General features: G+C 51.0%; 1 protein-coding gene across 2 annotated transcripts in view; it reads left to right on the forward strand.

Moving 5' to 3' along the window:
- gpc5b (glypican 5b) overlaps window positions 1-18,935 on the forward strand; it is a 62,259-nt gene that overhangs the window by 34,454 nt on the left and 8,870 nt on the right. For both annotated transcript variants that reach the window (XM_049011023.1, XM_049011024.1), the window contains one exon: window positions 10,723-10,843. In XM_049011023.1, the coding sequence (XP_048866980.1) occupies window positions 10,723-10,843 (121 nt within the window). The remainder of the gene's footprint in view (window positions 1-10,722; window positions 10,844-18,935) is intronic.

Genomic DNA, 18,935 nt, shown 5'->3' on the forward strand with positions numbered 1-18,935 from the left:
TTTTTCTTAAAGGATAATTCCTCTTCTGCTACCTGTTAGAGTGGGAGAGAGTAAAGCTGGGGTGGCTACAGGACAGGGGTGGGGGCAGGGGGCACTGACCCCAGCTGAAGGCTGATTGGTCCCTGGGAGCCCCCTCTGCTGTCACTCACCAAATAAAAGCATATCATTGGCTAATGATAAGGTTGGCCCCCTGTGTGAATTATGCCCCCTCTCATGCCCCCCCCACCATAAAACATCCTACGATGGTTCCTGAGAGTAAGAGGGGGATGTTAAATCACCTTAAAACCCGTTATGAGCGTCTTAACTATTAGCATTGAGCCATTAGCCACTGTGAGGATTATTGGATGGCCATTGACAGGAGCGTATGGGGTTGTGCCTGAAGAAATGGAAGCACGTGTCCATTGGCGGAGGTGGAGCGTGGGAGAGTGTTCTGCTTTTCCAGGAAAAGCGTACGCCTTCACACGCTACGAACCTGCACAAGCTGCGCCCTGGGAATGCTGTGCGTGTCATTCGTACTTCGTTAGCGCGTGGGAAACGGCGTACGCTGGCTCATGGCAGAGCGACCTCAACCCCGGGCCACGTCATGGCGGAAGCAAGCTGCACTCCATGTGCTCTACCTGAGGCGGGCCGCATCCCCAGGAGGGGCAGGCGGGAGAAACTTCGAGAACTGGGACGGCTGCGTTCCGGAACCACATGCGATTCCGGGAACGGACGGGGGTGAGCGCTCGGGTGTTGCGTGAGAACATTCCAGAATTGTGCAAGAGGATTCAGAAATGGGGTTGTGGTGTCTTGGAACCGGGACAGAACTTTCTGGATACATGGGAGCACATTTCATAATGCTTGGGTCAAAAACGAATAGTTTTATTGCATCTCACTAGTCATTTGATTGCATCGGGTGCATGTATAGTTTAATGATGGGAGGAGAAACTGAAGGAGCAGTTTAAGGGGAAAAAAACTGCAATAAAATATAGTTAAACTGCTGTCAGACCATAATTAAAAATTGATGGAATAAGACCTCTGAGTGTTAAAGCAGAATGAGAGGTCATGTCTTCTGGGACCCAAGAGTTCCCATCTCTCTTTTTGTCAAGCTGTTATTAAATTTCAGAATATCTTTAAAGTTTTCAGATAGATAGGGCCAGATACTCTCTCTGAACAACAGCAGATCTCCATGCGGACAGAAAAAAAGCATTGTTTTACCAATAATTCTTACAGCACTAAGCAGAGTAACCATGTTTCATGAATCTTGATGGTGTTTTACACTGGGTGCATAGCTGGAATTTTGTACATTTGCTTCAGACACTGACAGGTTTGGGGGGGAGGGCAGTTTTATATATCAGGCTTCCGTGGGGTGACCCACTGAGTAACCAGTAAGGAGAGACTAAGGAGATATTTTTAGTTGTTGGTTTAATTCAGTGTCCTGGGTATGACGCTGAACTGCAAGCGGTCCTCCAACTTCCAGGGGAAAAAAAATTGGGGGGTTGATGGCAGAATTGGCACTCCAGCCTCCGTAAAACACTTCACAGCAGCTCAGTCTAAATGGGCACGACACCTTTCTGCTCTCCGCAGGAGCAGCTCTGCTGCTGCCGCCCACAGGAAGGCTACACGCATCTTGAAGGGGATGGGGTACAGCCCTCAGGAGCCTCATCCCCAGAAGAGTCTAAACTCTTGTGGTGCTGAGGTGTCGCCCGCTGCATGGTGACACTTAGGCCCCAGTTTTAGGCGGCCCATCCTCGTAGACACGTGGAATGTCTTGTGTCTCCAGCAAGATGACCATCTGCCTCTGCTGTTGGGGGAGCTCCATAAGCTACACATTTTGGTGGCGGCTCTCTCTCACTACAGATCTCTGTAGGTGGGTACACCTACTTTTGGTCTGGTTGGTCTGATGGTCGCCATACTCAGGGAGTAGCTGTTGCTGCAGCGGATAGACTCCTCCAGATGGTGTCAGATGTCACTCCTTTCAACGAGCATATTACGAGGATAAGGAACTCCTTTGTTGTCTTGTCTGGTATCTCAGTGTGTGCTCGTGATGTCTCTTTGAGGGAAACTTCGCTCGGTGATTGATGGGTGCCCACCAGGTGACACCCCTCTGGTCATGGGTGACTTCAGTGCGACCACTGGCACTGACAGGGCTGATTATGAGGATTGTGTTAGTTCCCATGGGTCTGGAGACTGGGGTGAAAGTGGCTCCATGTTCCTTGACTTTGCGAAACGTTAGGCAGGAATTTGCAGTCAGTCCAGGTGATGGAACGTTCCTTACGGATGACACTGCAGTTGTGACCCACCGGGCCGGCTACTTTGAGCAGTCATTTCAAGCTGATCCTCTGGCTAGGATGTTAGACATCTCTGGGTCCACAGTTCTCGAGGCTGATCCTCCAATCAGCTGTGAACCACCAGTCTCACTGAGATTACATGGGTGGTGAATCAGCTGGGGGTGGGAAGGCTGCAGGGATCTGTGGTGTCCGGGTTGAACTTCTCCAGGCTGGTAGTAAGACTGTCCTATTGGCACTGTAGGCAAACTTTGCTTCCATTTCGGAGTCAGGCGTCATCCCAACCGACTGGAAATTGGCACTTGTAGTCCCTATCTGGAAAGTGAAGGGTGATTGCCTAGATTGCGCCAACTACAGGGGGATAACACTGCTTTCAGTACCAGGTAAGGTCCTGGCTAGGGTCATCGTCAACAGGATCCGTGATCATTTGCTCTCCTATCAGTGACCGGAGCAGTCTGGTTTTACGCGTAAGCAGTCTACCATCAACCACATCTTGGCACTGAGGGTTCTCAACGAGCACAATCGTGAATATCCGCAGAGGTTCCTTGCAGCCTTTTTCGATTTTCGAAAAAGCGTTTGACTTAATTGATCGAGTTGCCCTGTAGGACATCCTGAGACTTCGCAGGATCCCCCTGAAGTTGCTGAACATCATGGCTGGCCTGTACACTGGTACAGTGAGTGCTGTGCAGAGTGGAAGGAGAACGTCTGCATTCTTTCCAATTGATTCTGGTTATCAACAGGGTCATGATTTTGCTCGTACTCTCTTCAGTGCTTGCATTGATTAGGTGTTGGGCTGGGTTCTGGGGTCCAGTGGTTGTGGGGCATTTAGTGATTTAGTGATCTTGATTTTGCTGACGACGCTGTGATTGTCGCGGAGTCTCTGGAGGCTCTGACCGGGACTCTTGAGATTCTGAGTGAGGAGTCTAAATGTCTGGGATTGCAAGTGTCCTGGATAGAAACCAACATCTAGGCCTTTAATGACTTCTGTAGGGTGCCTGTTCTGCCATCAGTAGTGTGTCTGTCTGTGTGGAGAATGTCGACCTCGGTGAGGGATTCGCTTACCTTGGCAGCCACATTCATGTCTCTGGTGACTCTTCCTATGAAGTCAACAGACAGATTGGGAGAACATGGGGGGTCATGAGGTCACTGTAAAGGGGTGTGTGACTCCCGATATCATTGTAAGAGGACGAAGGTCCAAGTTTTTAGGGTCCTGGTGCTCCCTGTCTTGCTGTATGGCTGTGAGACATGGACGCTATCCAATGATCTGAGGGTGATCCTCTTTGCTGGGGACCCAAGCGGCTGGACCAGGCCAAGGGGACGCCTACGTAACACCTGGCTGTGGGAGGTGGATGGTCATTTCCGGAGGGTGGGACTGGATCATGTGTCTACCTGGGGGGTCACCAGCCAGGATCCCGTGGAATTTCGCCATGTGGTGGGTGCAGCAACGCGCTGCATCAGCGCATACTCCCCAACCTGACCGGTTTAATTCAACCCTCCCAGCCCACCATCTCTGGTTTACTGCTTTTCCCCACTCTGAAGGCTGATTGTGGGACTTTTTAAGCTGGGGGGGCATAAGTGCGGCCATAATTGATACAGATGACGTCAACCATATCATTAGCCAATGATGTTTTGAAACGGTGAATGATAGGCAAGGGGACATTCTGACAACCAGTCAGCATTCAGCTGGGGGATGATGGCCCAGCTCACTCTATACACCCCCTGTTGAGCTGCTGCATCATTTATAGAAGGTTATCCTTTAGTGGTATCCTGTCTGGGATGTTGGGGCTTCCCCGGCCTGGGCCTCCAGTTGAGAGGAGGCCCTGTCACCCTGAGCCTTCCGTGTGGGCCAAGATGGATGGGCAGTTAGCCCCAGCAGATACGCTTTAGGAGACAAAGTAATTTGTCTACAGAGATTAAGAGAGCAGCACGGCAGCAGCAACAAAGGATCCCAACAGCAGAATTAGGTGCGTGTCATAAGACGGGCTCGCACGAACGGGTCGCTGTGGGATTCAGGAGCGTGCTGCTGGACCTTAAGCAGAGGCGGCCTGCTTCTGAGGCTCCTGGCCCATTGTCATGCAAATCAGACACACAGATTGGATATTTACTTACCACGTCGCTGTTTTCGGTGTTGCCTGGTAACCAGGGAAAAGTTGTTCCCCTGGGAGATCTGGAGCGATCCCAGCTCTTGGGGGGAGACCTGCATGAGACGTCCGGGCTGCGGGCCATTCCGACCCACATGGCCAGAGGGCTGTTCAGAAGTCGGATTTGCAGGTTATTTTCTTGATTTAAATGAAGGGGGGTGATGTTCCTGAATTGATGGGCCAGACCTTAATCCAGGGGAACAGCTAGAGAGAAACCAGATGTGCATGAGAGTCTAATGGGCAAGCTGGACAGTAATCAGCCTCATTTACACTTAACACCTGGCTGCTGCTGCTGCTTTATTTAATGAGTCCATCTGGGGGTTTTACACTGACATCTTCTTCTGGGATTCGAGTCGACAACCTTCCGGTTAGGAGTAGCGGTCGCCTGGATCCTCGGGAGGTTTAATCAAGCAGCGTTAAGCCTGGCAGAGGCCCAAGGCTAGGGAGGGGTGCACCCAAGTGAGAGACCCTGGGTGGGGGTCTGTTCCGTGCGTGGAGCTCGAGCCCTTGTCATGCTTCACTCAGGGCTCCATTGAAGCATGGCGGATATCACGCCTAAGATCCTTCATGACAATCACATCCCATGACCTAGTGAGATGCAGATGATAGACTTGCAGGGGGAAAATGCCTCTGTTTAATTTTACCGTTTAAGACCTAAACTAGAAAAACTATTACCAAACTGACTTTCACATGTTTTTTGCAGTTTGGTCCAGATGATAGAGTGCAGTATATGCCTGTGTGTGTGTGTGTGTGTGCGCGTGCGTGTGTGTGTTTGTATCTGTATGCATGTGTCTGCCTTTGTGTGTCTGTATGCATGTGTCTGCCTGTCTGTCTTTGATTGTGTCTGTCTGTGTGCCTATCTGTATGCATGTGTCTGTGTGTCTGTATGATTCTGTCTATTTGTGTGTGTCTGTATGTATGTGTCTGCTTGTCCAGCTGTCAGTGAGTGTGTGTGCCTGTCTCTGTGTCTGTGACTGCGTGTCTGCATGTCTGTGTGTCTGTCTGTGAGTGTGTCTGTCTGTCTCTATGTATGTGTGTTTGTGTCTGTCTGTATTATGTATGTATCGTGTCTGCCTGACTATTTATCTGTGTCTATCTGTCTGTCAGTGTGTCTGCTTGTCTGGGTGATTGTATGTTAATGTGTCTGTCTGTCTGTGTGTCTGTGTGTCTGTCTGTCTGTCTATTTAGGTGTGTTTATGGTGGCACCTTTCCTCTTGGACCTCGGCATTGCTCTGGGACCCTGACCCTACACCCCAGCTTATCTTTACAATGGCTTCAGTTTAATGATCTTTAGGGAGAACAATTAGCTTTATGCTCCCCCCCAGCTCCCTCCTAGGGCCCCTGCCCTGTTACAGCTGAATGAGATGTCCTCAGGAAAAATGACATTTGGGGATACACTGCCCCCTGCTGGTCACTCATGCTGCACAGTTTTACTCTTGCATATTCAGTCTGCACATGGCTGGCTGTTTTGCTGTTTACCGAAGCGATTCGGACCAGGCACAGGACCTTCCCATGATCCCAAACTACCATCGCCTGTGCCGAAGTCACCATCTCAACCTCGACACGCTGACGAATCCCACAAACTAAACACGTGGCAGAGTTCCAGGCACAGGATGTCATAAACTCACGTGACGGTGTTGGACTGAGTTGTTTCCAGAGCCTGGCAGACTGGGGAGTTGTTCCATGTTTACAGGACGTCGTGTTTTTGAGGGAACAAAATGCCACGTCCACCAGCCAGGGCGTGGTCCACATTCGACAGGAATCTATGTTTTACAGTTGCTAAGAGCTGACTGGGCCCTGCAAATCAACCAGACCTAGTAGCATGATTGCACCCCCTTTCTCCCAGAACGGGAAAGACATGCAAGGACTCACTGTTGCGTCACCACTGGGTTAATTTACAGCGCTTTGGCCCGGTGGGGGGTCCTTGTTTAATTAGCTCACTCCCAAAGACCGTGCAACCCCGGCTGGGTTTGAAGCTGATCCTTAAAGCGTTGTGTGCTCTGATCTCAGAAGGGGCTCCTATGCTGTCACTTAAACTGCTCTAGCAAACAGTGTGATAACTAACCTGGTCAGCTAGTCAGTCCCAGGGAGGTTAAGCTGGTTATCAGCTAAATGTAACTCTTGGCAAAGGCCAGGTGCAAGTGACCTGGATTAACCCTCTGCACTCGCTTGTCATTCCTGATTGAAGGGTTCCAGAATGACTAGGTCTGACCCCGTGACCCCAGACATGTCCAGGAAGCTGTTTGGCTTTTTGGGAAACAGACGATTTTAACCTCCACCCCCACCCCTTCGGTCCCTCTCTAGCGGACCGGGTAGAGGCCCCCCAGCCCCTCACCTCCGAGGGAGTCGGTCAGAGCAGTGTCACTCGGGACCGGAGTGTGTAATGGCTCTTTCTGGGTCTCTGGCCTCCAACCCTAGCAGTACCTACTGCTTTATCGAGGAAGGACGTGCTGTTGTGAAATATGAGCAAAGCTGAACCATAAAACCACACTTATAAATAAAATATGATGGGGATTGTGTCTTATTCATGCTATGAGCCAGAAGGTCTAGGTGATCTTCTTGGGGGGGGGGGCACCTTGTTATGGTTGTTTGAACCCCACCCCCCTAGAAGACCTCCCGCTGTCTTTGTTTTGATCTGACCCTGTGGAGAACCTGCTGTTCATTTTCCTTTTTAAAACAGAACCCCATTCCAGACATCACCCCCCCCCTCCCTCGAGGTGACCCTGTCAATTATTATGACTGATGGCAGCACCCCCTTCTGATCCACACGTAACCTGGAGGTCAGCAGAATAACAGATAGTAAGAAGTACAGATTAATTTGAAAAAAAAAATCAGTAACCAGAGTAAGAGCAGTGGAGGGAGCCGCTGTAGCCTGCAGCTCTGAAGGCGAGCGCATTCACGCATGTGGCCACCAGGGGGCAATACAGGACTTGGGGTGACCATAGCAGATGCATGCGGGACTTTGTCACACAGGAAACCTGCTAGGAGCCAAAAACTTTGTTGAGGCACTTAGCCTTAAGCAGCTATTTATTCAGAAGTGATTAGATAGCTAATGTAGCATGTTGTGTGTGTGTGTGTATGTGTGTGTGTGTAGGGGGGGGGGGATAGCCAGCACAGGGGCCCGATCTGAGCAGTAAATCCTCTGCCTCTCTACACAGCACCTCTGCTAGGCATTCCTCAGTAATTGGCTTCCTATCGTTCTGGTTTCCCACAGGGTGGGGTGGGGGGAGGGGGGTAGCTGACTCTAATAAAGACCACGTTTCGCTCTGGCCGGGCCTCCATTCCGAGACAGGGGCCGCGTTTGGGGAGGAGAGGTTTACGTGGCCTGTGCTCTGTGTTGGGTGTCAGGGCAGGGGGTCCTTCTGGCCTCCATGACGACACGGTCCACTTCCACGACGTCCAGAACACTCAGCCCAGCGTTTCCCTGCTGCCTCGGGTCGTCTCCTCCACAGGAGAGCACACAGGCTGTCAATTATTCACACCACTGCAGTCTCTCAAGATCCTGTGGGAGACTTTTCCGGAAGCCAGCAGAGCGTTGGTCAGATGATGCGTGTCTTGTGGCCCTGGCATAGCTGGGGGGGGGGGTGCACAGGGGTGAGGGGAACAGGAGGAGGAAACGAGGGCGTCTTAATTACAGGAATCCGGCCGCAGCTGGCCACACCCCCCTTAGATCTGGGCTTAATGAGGGCAGTCTGTGCGTTTATAATCTGTGGTTCATTCATAAAATCCTCCCCCCATGGGGACATGCGGACAGTGTCCAACCCCCCCCCCACCCCCATGTGGACAGAGATGGGCCAGGCAACTCCAGAAATCCCATGGAGCTGGCCTCTGACCTCTCCATTTCGGGTCTATCTACATTCCTAAGCCGACTTCACCTGATTAGCCTCCATTGGGGGGTATAAAGTGAGTTCAGGTGTGCTCAGACCCAGCGCCTCACAAACTGATCCCAGATCAGCCGAGCTTGTGGTGGTGGGGATTAGGCCTTGGGTAGGAGGGCTCTGTCCCAGGGAGGGGGGAGACTCCATGGCTGCTTTGTTGTCTGGAAAAATGCCCATTTGCAGAGTGGTGTTTGGTGGAGGTGGGGCTGGTCAGAGAAGGGTGGGGTGCCCAGTCCGGCCTGGAGCGCATCCATGGCACGTGTTCACGCCGCGTGCCAGCCGGCCTGGCGCTGCCTTTACTGCTTTTTTTTTTTCCTAAAAAGTGCCGGAACGATTTTCACATTTCTGAGGGGAGACGTAAAGGCTCGCGGCGGTTTGGGCCGGTCCCATTACCTCAGTCGCCGGGTTTCCGGAGCCGCTCTGGTCCAGTCCGTTGGACACTTCTCGGCGCTGAGCCACCAAGCACTGCCCTGCTGTATGAGCGGTTCCTGCAGACACAACCCTGCGCACCTTTCGAACCCACAACCCCAAGGTCTGCCACCTGGTGAACATGCGATTCGGTGGGAAGGACTGGCCAGGGGTTCGAGGAGGCGGTGATTAATTACCTACTCCCTCTATGTGTAAGGGCGTCCCGGAAAGGTGTCACTGTCGCCGCGGATACGGCCTGCTCATACGCATGCACGTCTGCTGCCCTCCTTCATGACAAGCAGCAACGGCGTTCCTGCTCGGCACAGGAATCCTGACCTCAACAGCAGCGCAGCCACTAATTATTCTGGTAGAAGCAAGGCCTCTGCTTTCCCACAGGGGAACCTTCCGGAGCTTAATGTTTCCGTATGTTTGGCCCCGGCCTGTAAGCTCATGCAGAGGGTCCCGCAGCCCATCGCTCCACGGCAGGAATCCGCTTTGGTCGGGCCGCTGAGTCACTGAGCGCTATCGGCACGGCTATGCTAACGCTAACCTAGAGGAATCACAGGGCTGCGCGGCAGAGTTCCTGGCTTCCACTGGTAATATGCTCTAGAAATATCCACTGGTCTACTCGTAAATGGATATAGCGACGGTTCCAGTAACTTGAAAATTGTGCGCTTCCCTTTTAGAAGCTCATTGGCTGAGGTTAGTCTAACTGGTTAATGGATTCTGGTTAAAAATAGATGCAGGCTGCAGTGTACCAGGACCACCAGGGCAACCCGGTTAAGGCCAAAGCCTCCACTGATTGGGTAATACCTTCACTGCAATGCCATAGCATTCACTGATTGGGTAACACTTTCACTGTAGTGTCATGGCATTCACTGATTGGCTAAGACCTTCACTGCGCTGCTATAGCATTCACTGATTGGGTAACAGCTTCCCTATCGTGTCAAGGAGACATAAAACCAGACCAAAACAATCGACTGGTTGCATCTGGTCTGTCAGACATAAGCAAACTACTGCCTATGCCTTGTGGTGCCTCGTCAGTCAGTGATGTGTGTGTACAAGCCCTCTGGGTGGGAAGGCCTTGGGGGGTGACAGGCTAATTTGCCCCCTAGTCTTCCCATTCCTCATCGTCTTCCCCACCTCCGCTGCTCTGCCACGGAACCCTGTGACCCGACTTTTGGGTTTCAGAGAGGGAATGCAGGATGCATCTACAGACAAGGGTGGGGATGCTTCAGGAGGATCAGCCTGGCATGAATTATTTATTCTCCTCCGTTCCATTCCTTAATTTTTGGGACAGAGAACCCATCAGTGGCACCACGTTTCGTTCTGTCAGCACAGGAACAAGCTGCTGATTGTGCCCTGGAGGGCTGAGGCCGGTGATCCAGGTGCATGTACTGGGGAGGGGGGGAGGGCACAGGGATAATCGCAAAGTAGATTAGCTCCCAGGGTGCCCCCTCCCCAGTAACTCACCAATTCAAAACATATCATTGGCTAATGATAAAATTGGCCCCTCTGTATGAATTATGGGCCCTCTTATGGCCCCCACCTTAAAAAATCCTAGAATTACCGCTGAGGTAAGCAGGTGAAGCACTGATTACAGTCCTCCACCTTCACTTTGCAGTCGGAAAGGGTGTGGCCCTATAGCTGTGACCAAGATGGCCGCTAATCATCACTAATGGCCAGATCATCTGAGAGGGTGGGATGTCAGGGATCACCACTCCCTTCCGCTGATGGGAATGAATTCCCGAGAAGCCCATATGTGTGTCAGTCATGGTTCTCCCGACCCGAAACTGCATCGCTCATGTCAGGGGGGCCTGTGATCTATCCAAGGCGTCGGGGGCAGCACAATTCCGATGTACAGTCTGACTCTCTATTCGGGGTCTGACAGACTCACTGCTCTTTTGTTTTCTTCTAGTTTATGGTCAATCTATCATATTAAAGCGAAAAGAAAAGCCATACCCCCGAGAGTGCGTGCCAGTGCCGTGATCATCCTGTGTTCATTCCACTGACTCTCTGCCCCCCCAGCTACTCCGGACGAGTGGTGGGCAGTGGACTGCAGGCCCAGAAGCTGAACCCAGAGATCAAGGTGCGCAGCGCAGACCCGGTTCTGCTGGAGCTGAAGGAGAAGCTCGAGCTCTTTAATCAGGTAGGTCCTACCCGACCCAACCTGGCCCGGGGGTACCTTCGCATTCCCCGTCCAGTCCCGGCTAACAGCTGAGCAAGCAAACAAGATTATATCGCAGCTGAGAAATTTGTCCTGTAACATGCACTCATGCCCGTCGAGGCGTGACGACACGGGCGGCCATCTTGTCCTGTGAATCCCAGTAAATGTGAATAGAGAGGCAGTGATACAGACGGCATGTCAGACTTTCTGAGGACAGGGGACCAGCAAGGCCACCTGCCATGAGCCCGCAGTGTTACTGGAATACAGCAGAGAAACACCCGGCAGTGCAGGCGGCACTGACACGGAGCACTCCGGAAGCTGTCAGGCCCGCTGAGCTCAGATAGCACCCAGGTTCCCTGTCGGTGCTCCGAAAGCGCACCGTATCTGGCCGTGGGCTAAATACCCATCAGCTCCTGCACCTTCCACCGCGCCCCACAACATGTCCATCCCGAAGCCCTCCCCCCTCACATGGCATTGGGGGAGCAACCTTGCCTGTAGACTCTGGCTGGAGCAGGGGCTGTGTTTGGGGGAGGGGTGTAGGGGGGTGGGCTAGTTCCTGAGGCACGACTACACCCACACATACCCACAGACCCACACAGGTCCACACACACAGACCCACACACACACACACAGACACACACACAGACCCACACACATCCAGACCTCCCCACACACACACACACCCACAGAGACCCACACACACCCACAGAGACCTACACACACCCACAGAGACCCACACACCCACAGAGACCTACACACACAGACCTCCCCACACACACCCACACAGGCCCACACACACCCACAGAGACCCACAAATCCACAGAGACCCACATAAACCCACAGAGACCCACAAACCCACAGAGACCCACACACATCCAGAGAGACCTACACACACACAGACCTCCCCACACACACCCACACAGACCTCCCCACACACACACAAACCCACAGAGACCCACAAACCCACAGAGACCCACAGAGACCCACACACACCCACAGAGACCTACACACACACAGACCTCCCCACACACACCCACAGAGACCCACAAACCCACAGAGACCCACAGAGACCCACACACACCCACACAGGCCCACACACACAGACCCACACACACCCACAGAGACACACAAACCCACAGAGACCCGCACACACCCACAGAGACCCACACACACCCACACAGGCCCACACACACAGACCCACACACACCCACAGAGACACACAAACCCACAGAGACCCGCACACACCCACAGAGACCCACACACACCCACACAGGCCCACACACACAGACCCACACACACCCACAGAGACACACAAACCCACAGAGACCCACACACACCCACAGAGACCTACACACACCCACAGAGACCCACACACCCACAGAGACCTACACACACAGACCTCCCCACACACACCCACACAGGCCCACACACACCTACAGAGACCCACAAACCCACAGAGACCCACACACATCCAGACCTCCCCACACACGCACACACCCACACACACACAGACCTCCCCACACACACAAACCCACAGAGACCCACACACACCCACAGAGACCCACACACACACAGATCTCCCCACACACACCCACACAGGCCCACACATACCCATAGAGACCCACATACACACACAGAGACCCACAAACCCACAGAGACCCACACACACAGACCTCCCCACACACACACACACCCACACAGACCCACACACATACACACACAAGCTTTCTACACAGCTTTGGCAAGCAGAGCAGGTCCGCGACCTGCTAGCGCCGAGACCGGGCTGCGGGGCAGGTCCCATCACCGTGGTAATATGCCAATATGCTTGCCTCTGTTCTGTTTGATTTATTTTGTCTTTGAGACTTAGGCATGAATAGAGGGTTTGGGTTAGAAGCTTCTTTTCAGGCTGCACCCAAACAATTGGGTGATGTCAGTTAAACTCCTTAATGCACTTTTAACTGCTATTGTGGGATAAGGCATCGCTATCGATCCTCTTGTGGTGGGTGGGTTAAATACCACAATGCAGTTGATGCCAGAATACTGCTGGCCTGTAATACTGGGACATCCCCCCCCCCCCCAAGAAAAACATAAAAACGCAGGCATCTCTCTAGGATCATATTTTTTTGCTATCTGGCCACCCAGCAGATTTTAACGTGTGTTGAATGTGAAACCCCCCCCCCCCCCCCCATCATGCTGTTAGCCGCTAGCTGTTAGCGTTCACACCCTTACTGCGCCTTAGCACTGCCGTGGATCATGCTGTTAGCCGCTAGCTGTTAGCGTTCACACCCTTACTGCGCCTTAGCTCTGCCGTGGATCATGCTGTTAGCCGCTAGCTGTTAGCGTTCACACCCTTACTGCGCCTTAGCACTGCCGTGGATCATGCTGTTAGCCGCTAGCTGTTAGCGTTCACACCCTTACTGCGCCTTAGCACTGTCGTGGATCATGCTGTTAGCCGCTAGCTGTTAGCGTTCACACCCTTACTGTGCCTTAGCACTGCCGTGGATCATGCTGTTAGCCGCTAGCTGTTAGCGTTCACACCCTTACTGCGCCTTAGCTCTGCCGTGGATCATGCTGTTAGCCGCTAGCTGTTAGCGTTCACACCCTTACTGCGCCTTAGCACTGCCGTGGATCATGCTGTTAGCCGCTAGCTGTTAGCGTTCACACCCTTACTGCGCCTTAGCACTGCCGTGGATCATGCTGTTAGCCGCTAGCTGTTAGCGTTCACACCCTTACTGCGCCTTAGCTCTGCCGTGGATCATGCTGTTAGCCGCTAGCTGTTAGCGTTCACACCCTTACTGCGCCTTAGCACTGCCGTGGATCATGCTGTTAGCCGCTAGCTGTTAGCGTTCACACCCTTACTGCGCCTTAGCACTGTCGTGGATCATGCTGTTAGCCGCTAGCTGTTAGCGTTCACACCCTTACTGTGCCTTAGCACTGCCGTGGATCATGCTGTTAGCCGCTAGCTGTTAGCGTTCACACCCTTACTGCGCCTTATCTCTGCCGTGGATCATGCTGTTAGCCGCTAGCTGTTAGCGTTCACACCCTTACTGCGCCTTAGCACTGCCGTGGATCATGCTGTTAGCCGCTAGCTGTTAGCGTTCACACCCTTACTGCGCCTTAGCACTGCCGTGGATCATGCTGTTAGCCGCTAGCTGTTAGCGTTCACACCCTTACTGCGCTTTAGCACTGCCGCGGATCATGCTGTTAGCTGCTAGCTGTTAGCACTCACACAACTACTACGCCTTAGCACTGCCTTGGATCATGTGATTAGCCGCTAGCTGTTATCCCTCACACAACAACTGTGCCTTAGCACTGCCATGGATCATGTGATTAGCCGCTAGTTGTTAGCACTCACACAACTACTACGCCTTAGCACTGCCATGGATCATTTGATTAGCCGCTAGCTGTTATCCCTCACACAACAACTGTGCCTTAGCACTGCTGTGGATCATGCTGTTAGCTGTTAGCACAGTCATATTGTCTCAGGTGTTTTTATACCATCTTGACAGATTTGTTTTTGAGCTGGGGGGTATTCCATGAAAGTAGCTAATGAAAGCCAGTCTTTCCCGAAAATGTCAGAGTCAAACTAGGGGCATCTCTAAACTTATAGACCAGGAGCCCAGAGGGGTCAGCCTACCTGAAAAGTGAACCAATTTCCCTTAGTGTAATCTTGCTGGGGGCATATGACAGTTCATCAGAATGGATGTCTGCCGGCCCGTGGTGGTGGGTGTGGCTGTGAGGGGTGTGGTAATGAATTCAAATTATTGAGCTAGGTCAGCTGATATCCGAACCAAATGAAACTATCTGGAATTTGTTCAGTACTGTCTGGCAATGCTCATTCATGATACCTGGGTTGATACTGAACAAATTCCAACTAGTTTCATTCAATTCGGATATCTATATCAGCTGATCTAGCTCAAATTTTGGTGTGTCTGGCAGTGGTAACCCACCACAGAAACTGTCTGGCAATGCTCATTCATGATACCTAGGCTGATACTGAACCAATTCCAGCTAGTTTCATTCAATTCGGATATCTATATCAGCTGATCTAGCTCAAATTTTGGTGTGTCTGGCAGTGGTAACCCACCACAGAAACTGTCTGGCAATGTTCATTCATGATACCTAGGCTGATACTGAACCAATTCCAACTAGTTTCATTCAGTTCAGATGTAAGCTGATTTAGCTCAATTTTGGGTGTGGTCGTTTTGGGCGTGTCTGGCAGGGGTAACCCACCACAGAAACTGTCTGGCAATAACCATATCTTGTCTATGCTTTTTACTAATAAACTTTCAAAGTAGACAGTGACTAAACAACATATAAAAATGTCTTCCTGTTCATATTATTTTAATGGATTTTTTTTTTCAATTTCAGTCATTGCGTTTCATTTTTGATCTTTGTATTATGGGTACGCTTTTATTTTAATTATATTTATTACGTGAGGTGAGTATTGAGAGCGTGGAATTTCGTCCGTCGGAGCGATCTTTTGGGACTCTGTTCCCACACGTCGGACGTTCTTTGAGACAACGCTTAATTAAGCGGGACAGTTGACCTGGTCCGGAGCAGACTTGTTCACTCGCCTAAGTTACCATGGTGGTTCAGCAGGGATTCATTTAAGACACATTGGTGGAGCGGATCTCCCACTTAAATAATCCCGATTTATTTAATAAGTCAGACTTTCCCTTAATACTGCTTCGTGGAACACTCCCCTATTCACACCCGGCATTACCATGCGTTTACGCGTGCGTCTCTACTGACTGTTATTAATCGGATCTAACTTTCCTAAACCTTATTTAAATAAGTATGTAAACCACTTCTGTATGTAGAATCTGCCAAACATTAAAAGAGGGAGAAGAAGAAATCAAAAGCTATTGGTAAACAAAGTAAAAGGAGCGAAGAGTGGGACTGAATTTCTGACTGGAGTTCGAGCCCCCGGACAGCCCAAAATAAAACTATATAAAGAATCACAATATTATTATATGTTTGTATTATCTAGGCTATTTGTACATAAAAGTAAATGAAAATAAATATCCATTAAGGTGCATGTTTAGAAAATTAACTGTACCTGATCTGTACTGTATTCAGTTTCATATTAGAACTGTAAAATAAATATCCATTATTGTCATGATCGCCGGGGCACGGACCGGGGAAGCAGGACATAAGCCTTGGAGTCAGGTAACGTGGGATTTATTTGGGTCGGAAACATGAAACGACGTCACACAACGTTAATGAACATTAACATGGGGAAACATACTCGAACGCGGACTTAAATACACAGGACTAATTTACAACGACTAGAAACAGCTGGTAACACGGGGATTCCACACAAGGTAGCGAGGGGCCACGGCGGGAGGATCAGACGAGCAGGGCATGACAATTATGGCGCAGTTTTTAAAAAAATCTGTCCTGCGCTTGAATTAACTTTAACTTCCAGCTTCACTTCAGGACGTACGCGCTAGTGCGTAGTTGCACGGCTTCATCTGGCCTTTTCTTGACTGTTGCTGGGGGAAAACACACAAAGGTTCCGAATTTGCTGCATTTGTTCGTCACATATGCATACTATACTGAAAGACCCGAACCGAAAATTTTTGGTACAAATAGGTGTACTGTTACATTCCTGTCTTTAATGAACCACTTCTTACACAATATATTTTTCCTGAATTTGCGGAGAACATTAATGATGCGCACTTTGACAACTTTACATGCGAATGGGTCAGGACAATCTGATATTAAACCAGCTTCCCAGCAGATTCAAACTCAATGCAGTTTACTGCACAGTGGCTAATTCTGCACTGACAGACGTTCTAACATAAATCATATGTCAAATACCGTTCGCGCGTTTAATGCGTGCCTAGGTACTTATGCCCACACTAGGATGTCAGCTAAGTAGGTGGTTCTTCAGTGCGGCTCAGCACACATTCACCTTCACATAAGAATATAAGAATATTCCTATAAGAATGTGGCCATATGTGTCCCAGACTACCTCCGAATGCAGTTTGAGCGATGCGTTTTAGGTACTTTCACACCTGTAATTAGCACTGTACACTTGTGATCGAATCACCCAGGATGCATGTTAATACCAGGTGTGAACAGGGTCTAAGAGTCAGTCACCCCCCCCCCCCCCCCCCCCCAAAAAAAAAAAAAAAAATTTAAATCCTGACAAATTTACTAACAATGGCTCTGATGAGGGTGGTACAAGCGCCTGGTTACAAGCTGCGACCTCCGCATGTCAGCACGTACCGACACAATTATCAACTCGCAGCATTTCTGGAGGGTTCTGTCTGCTAAGCTAATCACCACGTTCTGAAATTCAGGCCATTAATGTCTGCTGTATTGCAGGAGGGCCACAAGCCGGTAAACAAGCTGGATTTGAGGGGATCAGACACAGCAGCTCCGTGACGGAGAGTCGCTTCAGACGAGGAGGAATCAGCGTGAAGTGAATGAATGCGAGGCTAAGCGGGTGGTTTTGGGAGAAACAACGTCACACTATAGCACTGATCGATTAGCTGCCAGGCCGGGCCCACCCTCCCGAGCAGTCGTGTCTGCAGAGCATAATTACAGCGTGGTATACGCTGCTCTCCAAGCAGACCCTCTTACCCGGAGCGACAGACGCGGCCGCAGCAGGGGAAGCAGAATCCTGCGTTTGATCGACTGATTCAGGCACGGTGGTGTGGAGGGCTTTCATCCCGTCTGACGTGAGTGTTTAGTGTCGACGCTCAGAAACAGCACTTTTATCTCGCCCACAGCTGTTTGAAGTGCATCTCCATGTTTCACAGTCGTGTTCTCTGGGCTGACACACCGACAATGCCATTAGCTTCTAGTGTCTAGCACTAGTATCCAAGTATGGTTCACTTTGACCTGTATACTGGCCCGACTGGACCTCTGTCCAGTATCCAAACAGCAGTTACCCATTCAGCCAGATGATTCAAACTCAGGACAGCTGAGGAGTGGCTGCTGCACTTGTCACTCAGCGTCCCCTGAACACTGTGATTTACCAAGGTCCACCAATCATATATTAGGGTGCGATAAAACCCCGCCCCCTCTGCATTTGTAAAACCAAGGGAAGCCCCGAGGCATAAATGTGCTTTGGAAGGGTCATGTTCCTGTGAAATACGGTTTTAAATGTCTTACATGGTGCGCACGTTCACACTCTAAGCAGAAAGATGAGATTGACTGACGTTACTGGGGGGAGACTGGCCGCCGCCCTGGAATCCTGCAGCGCACGGCCTGGGTTAGGCAGGGAAGCACAATGCTTGGACACCCCCCTCACATGCGTCTCCATGATGTTTGTCTGAAGGGGCAAAGATAATACAAGCTTTATAGATCCTAGGGTGTGGAGTGAGCTGTGTAGTCCAGCTGCATTACGGTAATGACTAACTCCCTGTCTGGGGAGGGGGGGGCCGCCATCTGCCCCATGTCAGTGGCAGTTTGCTGAAGCATTGCTTCACTCGGCTCCCTGGAAGACAGCCCCAACTCTGTGGTCAAACTAATCCAGCCCTTCCATTGGCTCCTTGACCACCGGCGCCGCCCACCTGACTCCACCTCATCAAAAAGTCTCCAGGACTCTAATAAATGTTTTGGGGTGAGGGGGCTTCGCAAAGCTTGGGGGGAGGAGGGTGGTCTGTGGCAGGAGGACGATGAGACTCTCATCCTCCTCCTCTTCCTCTCACCCTGGCCAGTCACATTCTGTTACTTACCTCCTGACCCCCCCACGCGTCACCCCACCGCTGCCCGCAGCCACTGGCTGCTTCTAATACCGATTTTAAATTTCCCCTTTTAAATAGGGAGCATTTAATTGCACCAGACAATCAGGGAGAACAATTAGCCAGGAAGCTTTGATCGGGCCGGCGTGGTCTTTAACCGGGATGGTGCATAATTAATTAATTACTCCATCGCTAATTAAATGGCCGCGGGGCTCTGTGGGGGCTCTGTGTGATTAAATGCTTTTTTCCCCTCACCGCGTCAGTTAATACCCTGTCAGCAGTAATAGGACTTCAGCTGAAGCTGTTCTTTGTTCTCTGATTAGGCTGCAAATACCTTTATTAAATTAGCAATTTCGCTGCTGTGGATTTAATTA

The sequence above is a fragment of the Brienomyrus brachyistius genome, chromosome 4 (genome assembly GCF_023856365.1).
Source record: "Brienomyrus brachyistius isolate T26 chromosome 4, BBRACH_0.4, whole genome shotgun sequence".
NCBI lineage: Eukaryota > Metazoa > Chordata > Actinopteri > Osteoglossiformes > Mormyridae > Brienomyrus > Brienomyrus brachyistius.